This window comes from Primulina eburnea, chromosome 9, assembly GCF_022965805.1.
Source record: "Primulina eburnea isolate SZY01 chromosome 9, ASM2296580v1, whole genome shotgun sequence".
Lineage (NCBI taxonomy): Eukaryota > Viridiplantae > Streptophyta > Magnoliopsida > Lamiales > Gesneriaceae > Primulina > Primulina eburnea.
Genome location: NC_133109.1, coordinates 22,043,987 through 22,067,194, shown reverse-complemented (window position 1 = coordinate 22,067,194; position 23,208 = coordinate 22,043,987). Strand labels below are relative to the sequence as shown.

General features: G+C 39.5%; 1 protein-coding gene and 1 non-coding gene across 2 annotated transcripts; both read left to right on the top strand.

The window, feature by feature from the left end:
- The first annotated feature begins 2,475 nt into the window (after positions 1-2,475).
- Positions 2,476-7,296, top strand: LOC140841349 (ABC transporter F family member 1-like). Its single transcript, XM_073208693.1, has 6 exons — positions 2,476-2,607; positions 2,675-2,893; positions 4,761-4,834; positions 4,923-5,133; positions 5,203-5,437; positions 5,901-7,296. The coding sequence occupies exons 2-6, from the start codon at positions 2,675-2,677 to the stop codon at positions 6,956-6,958; spliced, it is 1,797 nt and encodes a 598-aa protein (XP_073064794.1). The 5' UTR covers positions 2,476-2,607; the 3' UTR covers positions 6,959-7,296.
- Positions 7,297-16,238: 8,942 nt separating this feature from the next.
- LOC140842209 (small nucleolar RNA R71) lies at positions 16,239-16,345 on the top strand. The gene has a single exon (XR_012120340.1). It is a non-coding gene; the product is annotated as a small nucleolar RNA R71 (small nucleolar RNA).
- The last annotated feature ends 6,863 nt before the right edge of the window (positions 16,346-23,208 follow it).

Genomic DNA, 23,208 nt, shown 5'->3' with positions numbered 1-23,208 from the left:
AATTTTCATGATTTTACAAAGCATAAAACTAGGCTATTCAATTAACTCGTTAATTAGCGTTTCGTGCGGCGATTAAATCCCGATTAAATCCAAAACTCGTTATTTTGATCCCAAATTTTTAACATAGCTTTTTTATTATTTATTCTACCCTTTCATGTCTTGAGCCACCCCCGTGGACCCACGGATTCAATTTTAGCCTTATAATTTTCGTTTTTGACACCCTACCGAACACACCGAGCCATCTCCTAATTTACTCGAGCCACGCCCGAGCCACCTTGAGCCGAGACCTAGCCAACACACCTAGGGACCCTACTGTGCAAGCCCAGCCCCAAAACATGACCCTAACCCGCTCAAAAAGCTCCTGGAACTCGACCCATATTTCTGCACATGTGTGTGTGTAGTGTCCTTGAACAAAAGAGACTCCTATCTAGTCTAGCACTCCTCCAGCCAAGCCCCGACAGAACCCAGTCGACCCTAACCAACCCTGGACCACGCCCAGCCCCAGCCCAGACCAGCCCAAGCCCTGAACCGCGCGCACAGACCACCTGAAGAAGACAGCAGCCTGCGCGTCCAAGCTCTTCCTCCCGTTTTCAGCTTCTTCCCTCAAACCAGTTGCGACCCAGCCGCACCCGCTCTTAGCCCGACCCCTGCCCATGACCATAGGACCCTGATGAATCTACCCTGAGCCACCCAGCCCTAGCAACAAGCCCCCACGGCTGCTGTCCCTACCCACCGTTTAACGTGCGAGGAGTCCCTTCACCATGGGACTCCTCCAAGGCTAACCGTGAGGGGTCCTAGCCATGCTAGGAGCCTTCCTGACCCTAGACCGAGACCCTTAGGACCCAACCCCCAGCCCTGGTCGAGCCCCAACGCCCCATGCAAAGTGATCAAGCTATGCCCTCAACAAGCACACATATCTCAAAAAAAACTCACGGCCCTTCCCTTGCTGTTCTTTGCCTATGGTTCCAGCATGTTTCCTCCATTATTTTATCATGTTTTGGCTATAAAATAATTCCATATTATTACCCTATCCATGGCAGCCCCTTAACAACATAATATTCATGATTTTGGATCAAATACATGCCTTAAAAATTCACATGTTATGCAAAAACGAAATTGTTTCATGATGCACTTGTTTTTCATGCAAAAACTCAATTAAATAAATACTATGGTGTGATAGATGAGAAAAGGAGAATATGGCGTGCCTTTGCGTTTTAAACGCACGATTATTCGTTGACGATTGGCGAAGAACGGGGCGAGACCTTTGGCTTGAATCACCTTGGCAAATTCTCGAAAATTGCCTCGATCTTTATGCATGTGTGTGCCGTGTAGTTTAGGAGGAGATTTTCAGAATTGTGGCCGTGTGTCTTGTGTAAAATTGTAGGGTTTTAGGAGACTTAATCATATATTATATACTAATTAAATACCAACAAGGCTTTAGGCCTATTAAGCCAACTATTTAGGCCCATTAGTCTTGATTAGGATTTAATTAGAATATTAAAATAGTTTTGGTAAAAATAGTTTGTAAATTAAATAGCCGGGTTGCTAAAAAGTTCATATTCTTGTTGAAAAACCAACACCGATAAAATTTACGTTCCGACGTATAAAATCACCTCAAAACCCTTTATTTTTCAAAAATAAGAAAAACATCACCCATAATTTAAATAATTAAAAACAATTATTTAATAAAAACATTTTCTATTTTTCAGCCATCGGTCTCCGTTCCTCGATCGCAACTCGAATAACCTTTTAAAATATATTTTAATGCAACAATGTAGAAAAATATATTTTCAAACATGCGAATATGCATCACATAATTAATTCATGCAATTAAACATTTAATTAAAATACACAAAGAATTTAATAACTCAAATGCATGTGGTTTGCGTGGACATTTAAATTTTATGGGCGTTACAGAAGCACTGCTTCAAGACCCAACAAAGTGTTGGGTCGTGAAGCAGCACTTGTGCTTCACTGTGAAGCACAAGTGCTTCACGACCCATGGGTCGTGAAGCCTTGTGCTTCGCGACCCAGGGTCATGAAGTCGTGGGTCGTGATACATCTTTTGTTTTCACGATTCATGGTGAATCTTTTCACTCTTGGGTCATGAACACTGATGAGATTCAATAAATTTTATATCTCAAAATTTTTTTTTTTTAATATATAGTTTTTTTTTTTGGATTTGTTGTTCGTGGTTAATTGTTAGCCAAAAAATGAGAGGATGAAAAGTTAAGAAGAAAAATATTTTTTGTGAAGATAAAAAATGAAATAAAATTTAAAATTGAGTCGGAAAAGATAGAAAAATTGAATCGAGTGAGTTTTTTTATTTAATTAAATTATAAATTTTATTATATATAAAATTAAAATACACTAATGAAAAAATTAGTTTTTAAAAAAATTTTAAATAAAATAAATTACGTTCACTCCCTTTTTCTTAATAAACTCTTCCGTCACTCCCTTTTTCCTCATTTTCCCTTATATTTCAACCCCTCCAAGCCCTCAATGTCTGAGTTCTCGTATCATACGACAGCTTATCTCGGAGACGCGTAGCCCTAGATCTCACCTTGCTTTGTCCTTGTCCTGAACACCGAATTCCAGTCCTTCAAGGTATGTGTGAATCTCAATTTTTTTACTCGAACTTTTGGTTTTTATTTGGTGAATGATGTTGGTGTAGATGGTGTCGGATGCGAGCAAGAAGAAGGCGGCTCAGAAGAAAGCTGCGGCCGCCGCCAAGAGAGGAGGTAAGGCAGCGGCTGCCCCATCTAAGGCGGCAGCTTCGGTTGATAATGGAACCAACGGCGAAAGTTTGGCTAATGGTGTTGATGCTCTTCAGATATCTGATCGGACGTGTACTGGAGTTATTTGCTCGCATCCTTTGTCAAAAGATATTCGTGTGAGCTTTTGTATCCATTAATATAGGCACGGCTGGTTTGTGGTGATTTATGTTTTTAAGCGTGTACTGTAATTTACGGTGTTGAATTAATTAATTAATAGAAAGTGTAGTATCTGGTTGAGTCATGAGTGAAAGCAGATCTAACTTAGATTTTTAATGAAAAGGAAAGTTAATCAAATTCATTATTAGTTTTTGTTTGTGAATTGTTGTTATGAAAGTGTATATCATGAACATAATAACTGGAAGCTTTCTAGAAATTTACATAGTTAATATGGTAACAGTAGAAACTTGAGAACGTTTTCTTGCTAGTTCATTTTTCTTGTCTCCTCATTTAAATCTAAGAGTTTGAATCTGAATTGGTTGGAGATTTTGCTGGTTTTCGTGTCTGGGAACTTGCGGAACTTATCTGTTGGTTATGGTTATTTGAAAAGGATTAATGTTCTTTTGTATATTTTATTCTCTCTCTCATGATATTATTGGATCAGTTTCATGGATATAGAAAACTGACCCCTGAAGTTTTGGTAACCAGGAAAATACTCCTGTAGTCCACCGTTTCATTGTTTGTGGCATTATTATGATATTTTGTGTTGGACAGCGGCGACAATAAGGATTTTGGTTACTGGACATTCTTGACTAGCCCAATGAACTTAAGAGAGAGTTTCTGTAATATTTGAATATCAAACTTTTGACAAAGAGATGATCTATGGAGTTTGAAAGAAATATTCCTGGTTCTTTCTGTTTCTTATGACAAATATATTATTACGCAAATACTTGGTCATTGTCCCTTGGAGGGCCATGGTTAGGTTGCTTTTAAACATACCCGTGAGCTGGTGTAAAGATACATCCAAATTAAATTAAAAAATAATGGTGCTAGTTGAAGAATGGAGCGCGAAAATTTTATGATGATATTAGTTGAGCCTCTGCTAATATAAAGGTTCCTTTTATTTTGATATTTTCTGTGTTGTTTCACATTTAGCTTATCCATGATGCTTTGACACTAAGAAAATAAATGGATCCGTGCAGTATCTTACACGCCTTGGATAAGGCATGGATGTTGGACACTCATAAGTTACAAGGAAAAAATAACTTAGGGCATGTATGACTGTGCAATGTCGCACATGTTTTGGACACAACAATATTTTTTTTAACATTTTTAAAATTTCAGAACAAAAAATTATAATTTAATATTTTTAATATTCAAAATGATTTTATCAATTTTGAAGATTGAATGTTTTATGTCCTTTTTTTAATTTCACAATAAATTTATGCTTGTTGGACCACATTTAAATTTAAGATATGAAAAAATTGGTATGTGTTTTTAGTAATGGGGTAGGGGTCTCGAACCGAGACGTTCTCACTTTTGTGAGAATAATATACAACTGATGCCTCATTTCTTAGGCTTGCTCCAACAATTTAAAGCCTAATTTTATAGGCCCTGAGGCCTAAACTAACGTCCAAGAGGCAACAAGAAAATCTAGTCTACGTCCTGTGGTGTATAGATCGTTTCTCTTCTGTCAAATATCGTTTCATCTTCATCATTTGAACCAAGGGGGAGAGTGTGCGGTCTGTTGATACTTGATACTGTGGAATCTGCCTAGCGGCTCCTATTAGTTGCTAGGCGCAGTATGACCATTAGCGGATTTTAGGATTTTGTGTGCATTCAAATATTGTCTCCTTGTGTCCTATATTTTATAGAAATCCATTGTTTTGTATTATTTTCCCCGCTGGGTATGTGATTACTGGAGCATGTCTAATATGTTTAACCTAGATCTGAATGCTTAGTGACAGGCTATTCATGTGTACAAAAATTTCAAATCGTCTGTTGTGACATTTTTGTGATCATCATCAATTGAATTTTGTTTTGCAGATAGAGTCTCTGTCACTCACTTTTCACGGGCATGATCTCATAGTTGATTCTGAATTGGAACTGAATTATGGAAGGTATGTGGTACTTCTTAACTTTTATGAATTTTATGCAATTAATTTCTGATGTCATGAAGTATACCATCTCTTGTACTTTTTTTCCCAGACGTTATGGTCTCCTTGGGCTAAATGGATGTGGAAAGTCTACTCTTCTTTCTGCAATAGGTTGTCGAGAGCTTCCCATTCCAGAACACATGGATATTTTTCACCTTAGCAGAGAGATTGAAGCTTCTGATATGTCTTCACTCGAGGCTGTTATAAACTGCGATGAAGAGAGGTTAAGATTGGAGAAAGAGGCTGAAGCATTGGCTGGTCAGGTATAAAGACGGTAATGTGTCCAATAGAATGGACCATCAATAAACCACTGGTGTTTGATTTGATTGTAGGAGGATGGTGGTGGAGAACAACTTGATCGCATATATGAACGTTTGGAAGCGCTCGATGCATCAACTGCTGAGAAGCGTGCTGCTGAGATTTTGTTTGGTCTTGGTTTCAACAAGAAGATGCAAGAAAAGAAAACACGCGACTTCTCTGGTGGTTGGAGGATGAGGATTGCTTTAGCACGAGCTCTTTTCATGATGCCCACCATACTATTGCTTGATGAACCAACAAATCATCTTGGTGAGATTAGATGTCATTGTCGTTTGCAACATATTTAATATGACTTTTTATCTTCTATGAACTCTAGCTAGTTGGTCCACTTTGCTTATTTGAAACAAAGACCGAAGTAGGGTTATTGGGACATCATATCATATATTATGTATGCGCAGACCTTCCTGATATTTTTGTGTAGTTCATTTCATTTAAAGCAGATGTAGAGAAGAAAAAAGTTCATTCTGCATGTTTGTGGTTACTTGTGTTATATGGAAAACCTGGTGCTTTGCAACTGCATATTATTTGTGAAGTTCCTTAAATGCTGCTAATTTTATTTCCTCCGAAGTTGATTTCACCTACATCATAGGAAGTTGGCTGATCTATGCCACTCGATCGTCTTGGACTTTGTATACTGGAGACATAAAAATTTGAAGTAAGCGTATTTGCCATCATCATCATCATTGCATTGACCAACTTTTTTAAATTGCAGACCTAGAGGCTTGTGTTTGGTTGGAAGAGACATTGAAGAAGTTTGATCGAATTCTGGTTGTGGTTTCGCATTCCCAGGATTTTCTGAATGGAGTCTGCACCAACATCATCCATATGCAGAGTAAGAAATTGAAGCTCTACACTGGTAATTATGATCAATATGTTCAGACCCGTTCAGAACTTGAAGAGAACCAGATGAAACAGTATAAATGGGAGCAGGAACAGATATCTTCTATGAAGGAATACATTGCACGCTTTGGACATGGCTCAGCTAAACTTGCACGTCAGGCTCAGAGCAAGGAGAAAACTCTGGCAAAGATGGAGCGAGGTGGACTCACCGAGAAGGTAGCCAGGGACAAACTTCTGGTATTCAGATTTACTGACGTGGGAAAGCTGCCTCCTCCTGTTCTACAATTCGTGGAAGTTACATTTGGCTACAGCCCTGATAATCTTATTTACAAGAACATAGATTTCGGAGTAGACCTTGATTCAAGAGTAGCACTGGTGGGACCCAATGGGGCTGGAAAGAGTACCCTGCTGAAATTGATGACAGGTGATTTAGTTCCTCAGGATGGCATGGTTCGGCGCCACAATCATTTGAAAATTGCCCAGTACCATCAACATTTAGCTGAGAAGCTCGACATGGAAATGTCTGCTCTCCTGTTTATGATGAGAGAGTACCCAGGAAACGAGGAGGAGAGGATGAGGGCTGCAGTCGGGAGATTTGGTCTTACAGGTAAAGCTCAAACTATGCCTATGAAAAACTTGTCTGATGGACAAAAAAGTCGTGTGATCTTTGCGTGGCTAGCTTGGAGACAACCACATATGTTATTGTTGGATGAGCCGACTAACCATTTAGATATCGAGACTATTGATTCGCTAGCTGAGGCATTAAATGAATGGGACGGTGGTATGGTTCTTGTAAGCCATGATTTTAGGCTTATAAACCAGGTGGCTCATGAGATTTGGGTGTGTGAGAACCAGACTGTGACTCGGTGGGAGGGTGACATCATACAATTTAAGGAGCACTTGAAGAAAAAGGCGGGATTGTCTGACTGAACAGAATTTGCAGTCACTGTGCCCCTCTTAGTTCCTGAAGAGACGAGCATTTTCAATCCAGCGGGGTAATGGGGATACTCAAGGAGTTGATGTTGACTGACTGGTCTTGCCTCAAGTTCCATGTGCTACTATTAGTTGAGTTAGCTATTATCATTATTTGTATTTGATCTTGCTATAGTTTTGCCTGCAATTCTTGATTTGGTCAGAGGCGGATTCGGTTGGCCTCTCCATTGATATTCATTTTTTAACGGAGGGTATGGCTTATACATATATTTGTGTATTTCTATGAACGTTTACGCTGTACTCTCGATTATTATCATGATATGTCAACTTTGTCATGTGTGTATTCTTTAACATATCCTTGTGCCAGAGTGTTGTTTTCGTAAATATGATGTGCCTTTCTCGTGTGAAATTTTGATGCGATGTTTGTCAAGTCTTGTTTGTTTATTGTATCTTTGTGCCACAATGTTAAATTGGTAACAGTTTGACTGTGAAGCTCGCAGTGGAAAACCCATACAAACGTGCCAATGAGTATGATTGATTACGTGGCAAAATATGGGCTTTCAGATGCCAGCAGCAGGTGGAGTGCTGATTTGAAATTTGAAACTTGAAACTCCGATTTGTAAGCCTTGCCTAGTATCCAAGAATCTTGATTGTGGTTAAAGTCTTCTATTTCTTTCATGGTGGTGATGTAATTTCATTCTCTCACTAGCAATACCCTTGATCAACCAGGTTGGATATGTTCCAATTGTTCTAAACCTTTATTTTTTACCGGTGTGGATGCATAATTCAGTCCATTCTTATTAACACTACAAAAACGGCTCTAGGCTAAAAAAATTGCTCTACTCTGAGAAGTTCATAACGTCTTTTTTACATAAAATATAAAAAATAATAAAAAGTGGACATGTACACAACTAAATTCCTTAGTTAACCAAGCATAAAACCACATTCTCGGCTTTCTTTTAAAAAATAATTTTTTTTTAAAAAAAATGCTGCAATTTAAAAACATTTACAAATCTAAGTACAATAATCTCGTATAAATTATATTACATGTGGAAAAACAATAAAGCTTACCATGAATTTTTAAATCAAATGTAGAAACTTTCAAACGTTAGAAACACACAAATCAAGGCAATGAGCAAAATTTATATGTCATCGTGTCAGTGTTCCTGCAGCCATATGCTGCCTTTTTTCTAGGAGATTTTTTTCAAGATTTATAACTTATGTTAAATATTTTTCTAGTTCTTAAAATAACAATGCTATTTCGAAACGTAAAATGGTGATTAAGGTTGCTTCAATCATCCATCAACACCACCCACGAGTTTCAACGACATATATCTATTTTATTCTATTAATTTTAATCTTTTAATAAAAGACTGTGATAGTTATTTATTATAATATAATTTTAAAATATATATATATATATATATATATATATATATATATATTTAAAAAAACTATTCAGTAAAGTAATTTTAAAAATAAAAATTTGTATCTAATTGAATTTAATAGAAATAATTGGGGTTAAAATAATTTAGGTTGAGCAAATTAATTTTTCAATTGGATCATGTATTATATAAATATATTATTTCACTATTTAGCCATGCTTTCTTTAAAAAGTATTATTATCATTTAACGACTAGAAATCTAAATATTAGTAATTAGAGTCATGATTAATATCATATTACATTAATTATCATTGTTATTATTTTTATTAGTGTTTTCTTCTATATTTACTTAGCGTTGATAAAAAGATTACTAATTAACTATTCTGGTCTAACAAAATGATACATTTAATAAATAAACTAATTTTTTAAAATTAGCTTTTACACTCGTTCGAATGAAATTGGAAACAAACTCCACAAAATAAATTATAACATAAAAAATATTATCATAAAAAATTATTAAAAAACAAATAAATTAATTATAAAATCGACAAAAATATTATTATTTTGATTGTAAATTATCTATGCGCATATTTGTGATTCAAAACACACTATTGAAAAGATTTCAGTCATTTCATCCACCAACTCTGAAAGGTACCGAGACTTCAGTGGACTACGAGAGTTGGCTAGACGATATCGAGATGTTGTTTGAGTCCCCGGACTATACTGATGAGCGGAGGGTGAAACTAATTGGACACCAGTTGCACGATATTGCAAAGAACTGGTGGATTACCACGAAGAAGGCCTTAGAGCATCGAGGTACGACTATTACCTGGAATGTGTTTAGAACTGAATTTTATCAGAGATTATTTCCAATATCATACAGGAAGGACAGGGGCCGAGTTTGCTAATTTGAGACAGGGCCAGCTAAAAATTGAGGAATATGTGGCCAAGTTCTCGACCTTGTTACGATTTGCTCCACATGTGGCTGAAAATGATGAGGTCGTTGCTGATCAGTTTATTAATGGCCAAAATCCTGAAATCTTTACCTTCGTTAATACCGGGAGGCCAAACAATTTCACTGATGCCTTGAACCGAGCTAAGGGAGCCGAAGTCGGTCTGATGAGACAGAGAGGAGCTTCATTTGTGCCTCCAGCACCGAGACCAGAGCAACCACCTCCTCGATTCGAGAGTGGCAGTGGTAGTGGAAAGAAAGAATTCCTGAAAACTAGAGGAAAGCAATTCAAGAAATCTAGAAGTAGTTCGTCCAGTTCGAGTGGCTCGAGACAGACTGGTCAAGGCCAGAGTTATACAGGACCCTATTGTAGCACCTGTGGAAGGAAGCATTTCACAGAGCAGTGCCGAGGAGTGTTTGGCAGCTGTCGTATTTGTAGACAGCAGGGACATTTTGCCTGAGTATGTCCACATAGAGGTGCCCAAGGATCCCAAGCACCAGAGTCATCTGGATCAGTGGCTCAGACAGGGAGACAACCATCTGTTGTTCATTCTTTCCAGCCATCACCGTCTACTCATTCACAGCAGAGGCTAGGAGGAAGCCAGACAGTGAGCCAGCCTCCGAGACAGCATGCCAGAGTGTTCGCTTTGACCGAGGAGCAGGCACAGGATGCACCTGATGATGTTGTGGCAGGTAACTGCTTTATTTCTGGTTATCCTGCATATGTATTGATAGATACTTGTGCATCACTGATCGAGCAAAACTTGCACAGTGAATAGTCCCAAAATTTGTTGTATAATTAAAAGCTCGATTTAAATATCGCAAGTGCACGATAGTCAAGTTATAATAAACGTAAGTGAATACGAGTATCATTCCACAAGGACTGCGTTACAATATCTTTATTTCCAAGTAAATTTCTTTAGCAACGATAGATTGAGTTGGTGATTAAACTAAAGTGAATTTAATAACTAAAATAATTAAAGTGCAAGAAAAAGCAATCAAGAAATCAATGATTAAATTGGATTAAAATCAAATGAGAAACGAATTTGTTGGGAATTATCAATCTCTTAGATAGAAACGCATACCACATTGCCGCCTCCACTCTCAAAAATTTTTCAAGAAAAACCGTATACGTCCCCGGTTGTTTCCACGTGGTGCCCGGATAACAGAGTGTGTGTATAATCGAATCATAATCCGGGTTAAGTACCCACGCCTGAAACTCAGAGTCATCCACCGACGGTAAACCCAGCAAGGCATTGATAGTTCTCGAATCATATGGGACTCGACGCCCCCGCACAGATGCCTTATGCTCACTCCCCTCCGGAGCATTCGCATAGAATTCACGCACAACCGGAATCACCGCGGCATTCGGTTGTGCTAAAAAATTACTCCACCCTCGTCCCTCTACTAAGACGTCCGGAAAATAACGAAGAGCAGATGTAGTAAACCCTCGCTCAGGGATTGGTTTTCTATGTAGTTTAGCATGCTCAAACCGCTCCCGAGCTTTCTCATTAACAAAATTAGACGGAGTCGAACGAGAACTAGAGGCACCGTGAGCTACCTTAGACCGTTTAGGTGCCATGTCGAGATGGGAGTGCAAAGAGTCTGAAATCGCCGGAAAATTTTTGAAGTTCGCCGGAGAAGCTCGCCGGAATCCTTGGAAGATGACCGGAGTAGAAGAAATTGTAGTCTAAGTGCTTCCGGGTGGATTGTAGAAACCAAGATCGAGTCTTTTCCTGAAAATATCACAAAATAAGAAGATTTGAGCATAAAAGATGGAGGAGGCGCCGATTATTTGAGAGGAAAGGGGTAGGGTTCGAAGTGGGGAAGAAAGGGGAAAGGGAATGGTTTTTATATCTGCGCGACTCGCTAGGGCGGTCAAAAGTGTCCGCCCTAGCGAGTGGTTTTCGGTGACAGACTATTTGAAAAATATGAGGGCTCGCTGGGGCGGTCACTTTTGACCGCCCTAGCGAGTGGTTCTCGCCAGTAAAACAAATTTAAAAAATTCGCTCGCTGGGGCGGTTAAAAGTGACCGCCCTAGCGAGGCGTTTTCGCCAGGAAAACCAATTTTAAAAAAAATTCTCTCGCTGGGGCGGTCAAAAGGGACCGCCCTAGCGAGACATTCTCGAAAAAAACAAAATAAAATAAAAATTTTAAAACAATGAATGCCATGCCATGCACTACCTAAATGCAAGTGATGCGATTAATGAATAAAGAAACAGAATAAAAAAAAAAGAGAAGAAGAGTTCTCAATTTACAGTCTAGAGCTCGACTTGTCACCCCTGTCCTTAATCACTGTGAACGCTCAAAGACTGAAGCATTATATCGGTGGCACATTTGAGCCGCAAATTGGAGTCCCCTCCTTGCCGTCATGCAATACCACTGCACCTGATGGGAACACCTGGGCTATAGTGAAAGGTCCTGACCACCTTGACTTTAGCTTGCCCGGAAAGAGGCGTAAGCGAGAATTGTATAACAACACCGCCTCACCCACTTGAAATTCCCTTCGTACGATGTGTTTATCATGGGCTCGTTTGGTGCGTTCCTTGTAAGATAGTGCCAGATCATAAGCTTTTCCTCGAAACTCATCCAACTGATTCAACTGCAGCAATCGTTTCTCACCTGCAAGAGCAAAATCAAAGTTTAGTGCTTTGGTCGCCCAATATGCTCTATGCTCTAATTCTACTGGTAGATGACATGCTTTACCAAAAAGCAACCTATATGGTGTAGTGCCTATAGGTGTTTTAAAAGCAGTACGATAAGCCCACAAAGCATCATCTAACCGAACGGACCAGTCCTTCCTATTCACATTGACCGTCTTCTCTAGAATCCTCTTAATCTCTCGATTGGACACTTCAACTTGTCCACTAGTTTGGGGATGGTATGGAGTGGAAACCTTGTGGGTGACACCATATTTTCCCAGCAGTTTATCAAAAATTTTGTTGCAAAAATGGGTGCCACCATCACTTATGATTGCACGTGGTGCACCAAATCGATTAAAAATGTGTTTCTTCAAAAATTTTAACACCACTTGTGCATCATTAGTGGCACAAGCCTCCGCCTCCACCCATTTCGAAACATACTCCACTGCCACTAAAATAAATTTCTTCGCAAAAGACGCAGGAAAAGGACCCATAAAATCAATCCCCCACACATCAAATATTTCACACTCAATAATGTTATTTAAAGGCATCTCATGACGGTTGGAAATATTACCTGTGCGTTGGCATCTATCACAATTGAGAACATACAAACGAGCATCCTTAAAAAGAGTTGGCCAATAGAAGCCACATTCAAGTACCTTAGACGCCGTCCGTATGGGTCCAAAGTGACCACCTACCTCACGGTCATGACAATGGTTCAGAATATGATTGGTTTCCTCCTCCGCCACACATCTTCTTATCATTGAATCTGCACAGATCTTAAACAAAAACGGTTCCTCCCAAAAATAATATTTCACGTCTGAAAAGAATTTCTTTTTTGGTGAAATAATAAATTAGGTGGAGGTGTGCCGGTGAAAAGAAAATTTGCAAAATCGGCATACCAAGGGCACGCATTTACCTCAAGCAATTGTTCATCAGGAAACCAGTCATCTATATCATCGTTATTGCCCTTAATTCTAACATGCTCAAGCCTAGATAGGTGGTCAGCAACTACATTTTCCACACCCTTTTTATCTCGAATCTCGAGATCAAATTCTTGCAGTAATAAAATCCACCTAATTAACCTAGGTTTCGCATCCTTCTTAGCAAGCAAGTATTTCAGGGCAGAATGATCGGTATACACAGTTACTTTAGACAGAACAAGGTATGAATGAAATTTGTCGAAAGCAAATACTATAGCAAGCAATTCCTTTTCAGTAGTAGCGTAATTCAATTGAGCATCATTTAAAGTCTTACTTGCATAGTAGATGGTATGAAATACCTTGTTCTTCCTTTGACCCAGCACCACACCCACAGCTGTATCACTCGCATCGCACATCACCTCAAACGGTAACTCCCAATCAGGGACAGTCAGAACAGGTGCTGTCACCAAGCTCTCCTTGAGTATCTCGAATGCCTGCAGACAAGTAGAATCAAAATTAAATTCAGCATCTTTCATCAACAAAGAGGATAAAGGTTTAGCAATTTTTGAAAAATCTTTGATGAAGCGCCTATAAAAACCAGCATGCCCAAGGAAACTTCTAACTCCTTTTATTGATGAAGGTGGGGGTAAGTTTTTGATTACCTCCACCTTGGCTTTGTCGACCTCAATTCCATTCTCCGATACCTTGTGTCCTAACACAATCCCCTCTTGAACCATAAAGTGACACTTCTCCCAATTCAACACTAAATTTCTCTCCTCACATCTAACTAACACCAAGTTCAAATTTTCTAGACATTCATTAAATGAGGAGCCAAAAATAGAGAAGTCATCCATAAAAATTTCAAGGAAATTCTCAGTCATGTCATGAAAGAAAGCGGTCATGCATCTTTGAAATGTGGCAGGTGCATTGCATAAACCGAAGGGCATACGCCTAAACGCAAAAGTACCATAAGGACAAGTGAAAGTAGTTTTCTCTTGGTCCTCTGGTGCAATTGTGATTTGATTGTATCCCGAATATCCATCTAAAAAGCAATAGAATTCATGACCTGCTAATCGTTCAATCATTTGATCGATAAATGGCAAGGGAAAGTGATCTTTACGGGTTGCATCATTCAGTTTCCTATAATCTATGCACACACGCCAACCCGTAACAGTTCTAGTGGGAATCAACTCATTTTTTTCATTAGTAATAACAGTAATCCCACCCTTTTTAGGCACACATTGTACAGGACTTACCCACGCACTATCAGAGATAGGATAGATAATACCTGCATCCAGAAGTTTAATTGTTTCAGCCTTTACTACCTCTTGCATCTTTGGATTGAGTCTCCTTTGTGGTTGTGCTAGAGGTGAGTACTTATCTTCCATCAGAATTTTATGCATGCAGATCGAAGGACTTATCCCTTTTATGTCCGAAACCTTCCAAGCGAATGCTCCTTTATGCTCCTTAAGGACTCCCATGAGCTTACTCTCCATATCATCTGTCAAAGAAGAGGAAATAATAACAGGCAATTTATTATCTTCTCCTAAATATACGTACTTGAGATGTGGAGGTAGTGGTTTGAGCTCCAAAGTAGGTGGCTCCTCTAGGCTTGACTTCTGAGGCATTAAATTTTTTCGGTCTCCCAATTCCTCTAATCTAAGCCTCACTTGCTTTCTCCAAGGTGGAATGGCATTCAAATGAGCTACCATCTCCATCTTTTCCTCGTCTAGCTCGTCCTCCTGCTTTTCAGTAGTGAGAGTGGCCTCCAATGGTTCTTTCAATCCATCCTGCACAAAATCACAAACAATAGAATCTAAGACATCAATACGAAAGCAACTATCATTGTGCATTGTGTGCTTGAGAGTATTGAAAACATCAAAAATAATTTCTTCTTCTCCAACTCTCAGTCTCAACTTCCCCTCTTCCACATCAATTAGCGCTTTCCCTGTAGCCAGAAATGGTCTCCCTAGGATTAAAGGCATCTCTAAATCTTCCTCCATGTCTAGTATCACGAAATCTGCAGGGAAAATGAACTTATCCACTTTCACCAAAACATCTTCGATAATCCCACGTGGATACTTGACAGATCTGTCAGCCAGCTGCAACGACATCCTAGTTGGCTTGGGTTCACCTAATCCCAGTCTCCTAAACACAGAAAAAGGCATCAGGTTAATACTCGCACCAAGATCACATAGAGCTTTATGAAAATTAATATCACCAATAATGCAAGGTATAGAGAAACTCCCTGGATCTTTTTGCTTTGGAGGCATCTTGTTTTGAACTAAAGCGGAGCAATTTTCAGTCAAATTCACCGTCATATGATCTTCTAGCTTCCGCTTATTTGCTAAGATATCTTTCAAGAATTTTGCATAACTTGGCATATTCAATAAGGCATCAGCAAAAGGAATGTTAATATGCAATTTTTTAAATACCTCAAGAAATTTACCAAATTGTGCATCTAATTTAGCTTTCTTCATCGCTGCAGGAAAAGGTGGAGGGATAACAATTTTATTTTGTGCAATAGGTGTAGATGTAGAGTTAGAAGACTTACCTCCTCGAGTTTCTACCTCATCCTCGCCATGCTTGGTCTTTTCCTCATGAGACTCGAGTGCTTTTCCACTCCGCAATTCCACAGCCTTCACATGCTCTCTTGGGTTAGTTTCCGTGTTGCTTGGCAAAGCTCCTTGCTCCCTATTAGAAATCAACTTTGCCAATTGTCCAATTTGATTCTCTAACCCCTTTATGGATGCATCTTGATTCTGAAATCTCGTCTCTGTTGCAGAAATAAATTTAGTCATCATTTGCTCTAAATTGGACTTCTCCTCCCGAGGCGGCTCTGGTTTGAATCCTTGGTGCATCCCATATGGTGGACCTCTTTGTTGGCGATTTTGGCTGTTTTGGCCTCCCCACGAAAAGTTTGGGTGATTCCTCCATCCCGGATTGTATGTATTCGAATAAGGGTCATTTCTAGGACGGTTCTGGAATCCCACTTGTTTCACCGGTGCTCCCTCAGGCACATAAAATGGATTGCCATCTTGGCAATCCTGCACGTCATGCTCACCCCCACACTTATCACAGAAAATTTTTTGCAGACGCATAGCCGACCCACTCATGCTCATCCCATCAATCTTTCTACTCAAAGCCTCTAACTGTGCTGAAACCGCAGACAAATCATTAACTTGATGAACTCCAGCACCTCGTCTCTGCCTATCAGACTGAGGATGATAGCTACTCGCAGCCATCTCCTCCAATAACTCATATCCTTCCTCAGCCGTCTTTCTCAGTAAGTTACCACATGCAGCAGCATCTATCATAGTACGGTTAGGAGTAATCAGACCATAGTAGAAAGTTTGAACAACTAACCCAAGCGGTAGCTCATGGTGTGGACATCTCCTCAACAAGTCCTTGTAGCGCTCCCATGCCTCGTAAAGTGACTCGTTCTCATATTGAGCAAACGTAGTAATGTCGGCTCTAAGCTTCATAGTCTTCGACGGAGGAAAGTACTTGATCAGGAATGCCTTTGCCATATCCTCCCATGTAGTGATAGACCCTACAGGCAAACAGTTTAACCACGACTTAGCTTTATCTTTCAGTGAAAATGGAAATAAGCGCAAACGAACAGCATCATCAGACACGCCATTAAACTTAAAAGTATCACAAATTTCAAGAAAGTCAGCTATATGAGAATTAGGGTCGTCAAGTGCACTTCCCCCAAATTGAACAGTGTTCTGAATCATCTGGATGATAGCTGGCTTGATCTCAAACTGATTAGCTCGGATGACTGGTCTTACGATGCTTGGACGTGCTCCATCAAGAGACGGCTGTGCATAATCCAACATTGGAATGCGACGTGGTATCTCAACTTGTCTATTTTCACGCTGTTCCTCTCCACGTTCTTGCTCGTGTCTTTCCATCTGTTCTTTGAGTCTTTGTTGTTGTCTTCGACGTCTAGCTGTGCGTTCAATCTCGGGGTCAAAAGGCTCAAGCTTAAATTCGAGTGATCTTCGCATGCACCGCAAGAGAGATCTGCAACACAATGAGAGTATCAAATAACAATAAAATAAATAATACTAAAGAATTTAAACGAGAAATAAAAATTGTGAATCAACAGTCCCCGGCAACGGCGCCAAAAACTTGATCGAGCAAAACTTGCACAGTGAATAGTCCCAAAATTTGTTGTATAATTAAAAGCTCGATTTAAATATCGCAAGTGCACGATAGTCAAGTTATAATAAACGTAAGTGAATACGAGTATCGTTCCACAAGGACTGCGTTACAATATCTTTATTTCCAAGTAAATTTCTTTAGCAACGATAGATTGAGTTGGTGATTAAACTAAAGTGAATTTAATAACTAAAATAATTAAAGTGCAAGAAAAAGCAATCAAGAAATCAATGATTAAATTGGATTAAAATCAATGTTGGGAATTATCAGTTCACCTACCGCTCGTGTTCAAATAATTATACTCGACTTTTACTCGTGCATTCGACGGAATTCCCTAGACTAATTAATATACTCTGTCGAGCTATATTAATACTAATCATAAACATGCAGTAATCAAGTATCCTCAATTATTTAACAGTTCACGATTGCATTACGTTCTATGGAATCCACTAGCTTTCATCCGGGTGAATTATCACTATCGACACGTATCCAATTCCGTATATCTACTAAAATTATAAATCCGTGGTCTATACTATTCGATCCTATTGTCAATTATTCTATCGAAATCATCAACAACATGAAATAATCAAAGGAAGTTAGCTAGACTTCAATTGAAATAAGAAAGCACAAAAGCATAAACAAATCACTCATAGAAACGTCGAGCAATAATGTTGAACAACGAGTACGGGGTAGGATCCCCTCAAATCCCAACAAATCTAGAGTTTAGCCACTAAAATTCATAATAAAAACCAACAACAATCTGAGAAATAAAAACTGAATAATGAAAATACTAAAGATGACGACGGATGACGGCCACCACGCGTGGAAATCTCGAGGTCTTCGAAATCTCCTTTGCTCCTCGCCTTTTCTCCAAGAAAATCTGATGAAAGTGATGAAAAATCGCCCAAAAGGCCGCCTCTCTCGTGTATTAGGTCTATGGTGTAGAATAGAGTCCAAAAAAAAGGAAACATATCTTTTCAAATCTCGCAGCTCGCTAGGGCGATTACTTTTGACCGCTGGGGCGAGTGGTTCTCGAATTAAAATCATCGGCTATGTCCATGGTCTCGCTGGGGCGGTCACTTTGGACCGCCCTAGCGAGAGGTTCACGCAGAAACTCCTCGGCTAGACCAACATTCTCGCTGGGGCGGTCACTTTTGACCGCCCTAGCGAGACACTCGCGCAACAACTGCTCGACCAAATTAAAATGCTCGCTGGGGCGGTCACTTTTGACCGCCCTAGCGAGATCTCTTCGCTGCTTTGCCAAATAAAATCCCACTTTTCGGTCCAATTCCTACAAAACAACCACAAAATACACGAGATCAGCCATATGCTAAATAATGATAGAAAAATGCTAAATTAAACTAAAACAAACTAATGTGATGCATGAATGCGACTCGAAAACAACACTAAAAACACGTAAAAACGAGTCCTATCAATCACATACATTTATATATGAGCTATTTGCATTGAGTCATGCATTGCCTATTGAGTCATTGTCTGCGGTAGTATCTGTCTCTTCTCTGTTGGGGACGGGTTTGATATCAGTTAAGTCTGTTATATCGTGTATACTGCAGTATGATGGGCATGAGATTGAGTTAGACTGTATTGTGCTTGGGATATCTGACTTTGATTGTATTATCGGTATCGATATGTTGACCAAGTACAGGGCTACAGTCGATTGTTTCCACAAGATTGTAAGATTCAGACCTGAGATGGCTGATGAGTGGAAATTTTATGGTAAGGGTTCTCGAGCCAGAATTCCTTTGATATCTGCTATGAATATGACTCGATTATTGCAGAAAGGAGCGGATGGATTCCTTGTCTATTCAGTTGATTTACTGAAATCGAGTCCATCATTGGCGAACTTGCCAGTGGTGTGTGAGTTTGCTGATGTATTTCCAGATGAGATTCCTGGTTTGCCTCCGATTCGAGAGATAGACTTCAGCATTGAATTGATGCCAGGTACAGTTCCGATATCTAGAGCTCCATACCGAATGGCACCAATTGAATTAAAAGAGCTGAAAGAACAGTTGGAGGATCTACTAGCCAAGGGGTATATCAGACCGAGTGTGTCTCCTTGGGATGCTCCAGTCTTGTTTGTGAGGAAGAAGGACTGTTCAATGAGACTCTGCATTGATTACCGGCAACTGAACAAAGCAACGGTAAAGAATAAATATCCGTTGCCTCGCATTGATGATCTGTTTGACCAGTTGCAGGGTTCTTCGATGTATTCCAAGATCGATTTGAGATCTGGATACCATCAACTGAGAGTCAGGGATTCTGATATCTCAAAGACAACATTCAGAACCAGGTATGGACACTATGAATTTATTGTCATGCCGTTTGGTTTGACGAATGCACCGGCTGTATTTATGGGACTGATGAACCGTGCCTTTCAAAGATATCTCGATGAGTTTGTAATCATATTCATTTATGACATTCTGATTTATTCTAAGAATATGATTGAGCATGCAGAACATCTGAGAACTGCTTTGAAAATATTGAAAGCTGAGAAATTGTATGCCAAACTGTCAAAATGCGAGTTTTGGCTGAGACATGTGGTATTTTTGGGGCATGTTATATCCGGAGACGGTATATCAGTTGATCCCAGTAAGGTTGAGGCAGTGATTTCTTGGCCGAGACCGACATCAGTGCCCGAAATTCGCAGTTTTATGGGTTTGGCCGGATATTATCTTCGATTTATCACAGATTTCTCCAGCATTGCCAAACCGATTACACAGTTGACTCAGAAGAATGCACCGTTTGTTTGGTCAGAAGACTGTGAATCCAATTTTCTAGAGTTGAAGAATAGGTTGACCAGTGCTCCGGTGTTGACTATCCCGTCGGGTACTGGTGAGTTTGTGGTTTATTGCGATGCATCTCACCGCGGATTGGGTTGTGTTTTGATGCGTGAGGGCATGTTATTGCTTATGCCTCAAGACAGCTGAAACCCCATGAGACTCGATATACAATTCATGATCTTGAATTGGCAGCCATCGTCTTTGCATTGAAGATATGGCGACATTATCTTTATGGTGAAAATTTTGAGATTTATTCCGATCATAAGAGCCTGAAGTATCTGTTTTCACAGTCAGATCTGAATATGAGACATAGAAGATGACTTGATTTACTGAAGGATTTCGATTGTGAAATCAAGTACCATCCAGGAAAGTCGAATGCAGCAGCTGATGCACTGAGTCGAAAGGTATGTTCTTTGTCCTTATCGACTATGGGTGTTTTCAATTTGATTGAAGACTGCTGTTTGTCTGGATTAGCTTTTGAAACAGATCGTCAGCCTTTGAGATTATGTGCTATTCGGGCTGAACCAGAACTGATTTTGAAAATTAAAGCGGCTCAAAAAGTTGATCAGAATGTTCAAAACTCGATTGTGATGGTCATAGCAGGACATCGATTAGAGTATCAGGTACGTGACAGTGTATTGTATGTGAATAATCGTCTAGTTGTGCCAAATGTTTCAGAGTTGAAACAGCAGATATTGACAGAAGCGCACAGTAGTCGATTCAGTATTCATCCTGGTGGCAGAAAGATGTATAATGACTTGAAGAATAGTTTTGGTAGAAACAAATGAAGACTGACATTGAAGAATTTGTTTCAAGACGTCTGAATTTCCAACATGTGAAAGCGGAAAGGAAGAAACCAGGAGGATTGTTACAGAGTTTTTCGATTCCTGAATGGAAATGGGATCACATTTCCATGGATTTTGTGACACAGTTTCCACGATCCTCCCGAGGTTGTGGTGCGATTTGGGTCGTGATCGATCGATTGACCAAATCTGCATGTTTAATTCCATATAAGATGACGTACCGATATGACCAGATGGCCGATATTTATGTCAGAGAGGTGGTCAGATTGCACGGAGTGCCGAAGTCGATTGTTTCAGACCGTGATCCTCGGTTTACTTCGCACTTCTGGCAGAGTTTGCAGCAACCTCTAGGTACGAAGTTACATCTCAGTACCGCATATCATCCACAGACTGACAGGACAGTCAGAGCGGACGATTCAAACATTGGAAGATATGCTGAGAGCTGTAGTGCTTTATTTTAGCACTAATTAGCAAGATGCATTGCCTCTCTGTGAGTTTTCGTACAACAATAGCTATCAAACGAGTATTGAGATGGCACTTTTTGAAGCGTTGTACGGAAGGAAGTGTCGATCCCCTCTGTATTGAGATGATATCTCTGAGATTCTAGAGACTGGACCTGACATGATCAGAGATATGACTGAAAAAGTGAAGCTAATTCAAAAGAAAATGAAGGCAGCTCAGGACCGACAGGCCAAATATGCCAACATCAGACGACGACCGTTGGTATTTGAAACTGGAGATCGAGTAGTTTTGAAGATTTCACCTTTCCGAGGAGTTGTCATATTTGGCAAGAAAGGAAAGTTGTCTCCACGATACGTTGGCCATATGAGATTCTTGAGAATATAGGAGACCGTGCCTAATCGACTAGCCTTACCGCCTTCATTATCTGGGATACATGATGTCTTTCATGTATCTATGCTGCAGAAATTTCTCCCTGATGATTCTCACATTATTCAGCCAGACGAGGCAGAACTTGATGAAAGTCTAAGTTATATTGAAAAACCGATCCAGATTATCGATCGCAAGGAAAAATAACTCAGAACGAAGACGATTCCTCTTGTAAAAGTTCAATGGACTCGTCATGGCACTGAAGAAGCTACTTGGGAGACTGAATCAGATATGAGACAAGAATTCCCAGCATTATTTCATTGATGTAAGTTTCTATTCAGCTTCTATTATATATTTTTCTTATTGATATGATTGATCGCCTGTGATTTCGGGGACGAAATCATATCTTAGGGGGGGGGGGGAGAAATGTAATGCCCGAGAATTTTTATCCTAGTAATCTGTAATTATTGATTTATGATTTGATATGATTACGAGGGGATTAATCGTGACACGATTTGACTCAGCATGAGAAGATGTATGTGTGAGGACAGTGCCTTTCGCGCACATGCGTGACGTGATGCGCGCTCATGCGTAAAACGGGCATATGCGCGAAGTAAGGGCGCGCATATGCGCGAGCTTGTGCGATGGCTCAACTTCATTTCAAGAGAACCTCGTGCATATGCGCACCCCCTGCCGAGGAAGTTACATGTTGAAACAGTATTTTAAAAGGAAAACCGAGAGTTTTGAAGAAGATTTTCAATTCTTGATTTTAGAATTCAATTTGTGAGGAATCCGCCCGTCAGAATTTGAATCTGACTTCAGTACTGTGTTCCTATCAACGCAGGCTACAACTGGACGTAAGTTGTATTATGTTTTGATATGTATTGAAATTATGCCATTGTCAGAATTGAATAGGATTCATATATGGTGTTCTGGATATGTTAAACATCGTAGAATCGAAGTCAGATTGAAAAACAGACTGATTATGGAATTGTTATGATTTTCTGATTATATTGATTTGAAATCGGACAGATTTGAATTATGAATGAATTACAGATTGTATCGGATATGAGTTATGATTTGTAATTGATGTCTGTTGATTTGGTATTGACGGGGATACTAAGATTGTGCCGTTATGCCGTTGATTTGACTTAAATCCAGATTAATCAGATTCAGTATTGAATGGAGAATAGAACATTGATATTATGATTCTCGATATGTCGTTTCAGATTTACAGAGACAATCTTGAGTTCAGAACTGATATTGCTTCAGACCGAGACTACAAACGAAAAGTATAAGTCAATGTGATATCGAGAGATCGACTCAAGTAGGATATACTTGAGTTTCCCTAAATCACATACTTCTTGTTGTTATACGCATTGATTTAATTTTATATGCTGTTCTATTGATTTATAGGAAGCATGTATTAGACGAGTATTAGATGAGTGATCTTGTGACAGAAGTGCCTGATAGTGGTGGGATCGTCACGGACACATTGCACGATGTCACAAGATAGTGTTTTGACGATAGTGTCACAGTCTGTGACAGATAGGTCAAGACACTGGATGCTTGGTTATATCGACGTGGATAGAATCGAAGTTTCTTCTATTACTGTTGGTCGATATAGTAATGCCAACGTCTGGAAACCAGGATCACTAGACTAAGATTGAGTCTAGTCTGAGTCGTGGAGTCACGAGTATGATTGATAGTTTATATTAATTATGTTTCAGACTTTGATATATATCT

Coding starts and splice junctions, on each gene's coding strand:
- LOC140841349 (XM_073208693.1), top strand. CDS start 2,675: ATGGTGTCGGATGCGAGCAAGAAGAAGGCGGCTCAGAAGAAAGCTGCG. Junction 2,894..4,760: donor CTTTGTCAAAAGATATTCGT/GTGAGCTTTTGT, acceptor TTTGTTTTGCAG/ATAGAGTCTCTGTCACTCAC. Junction 5,134..5,202: donor CTGAAGCATTGGCTGGTCAG/GTATAAAGACGG, acceptor ATTTGATTGTAG/GAGGATGGTGGTGGAGAACA.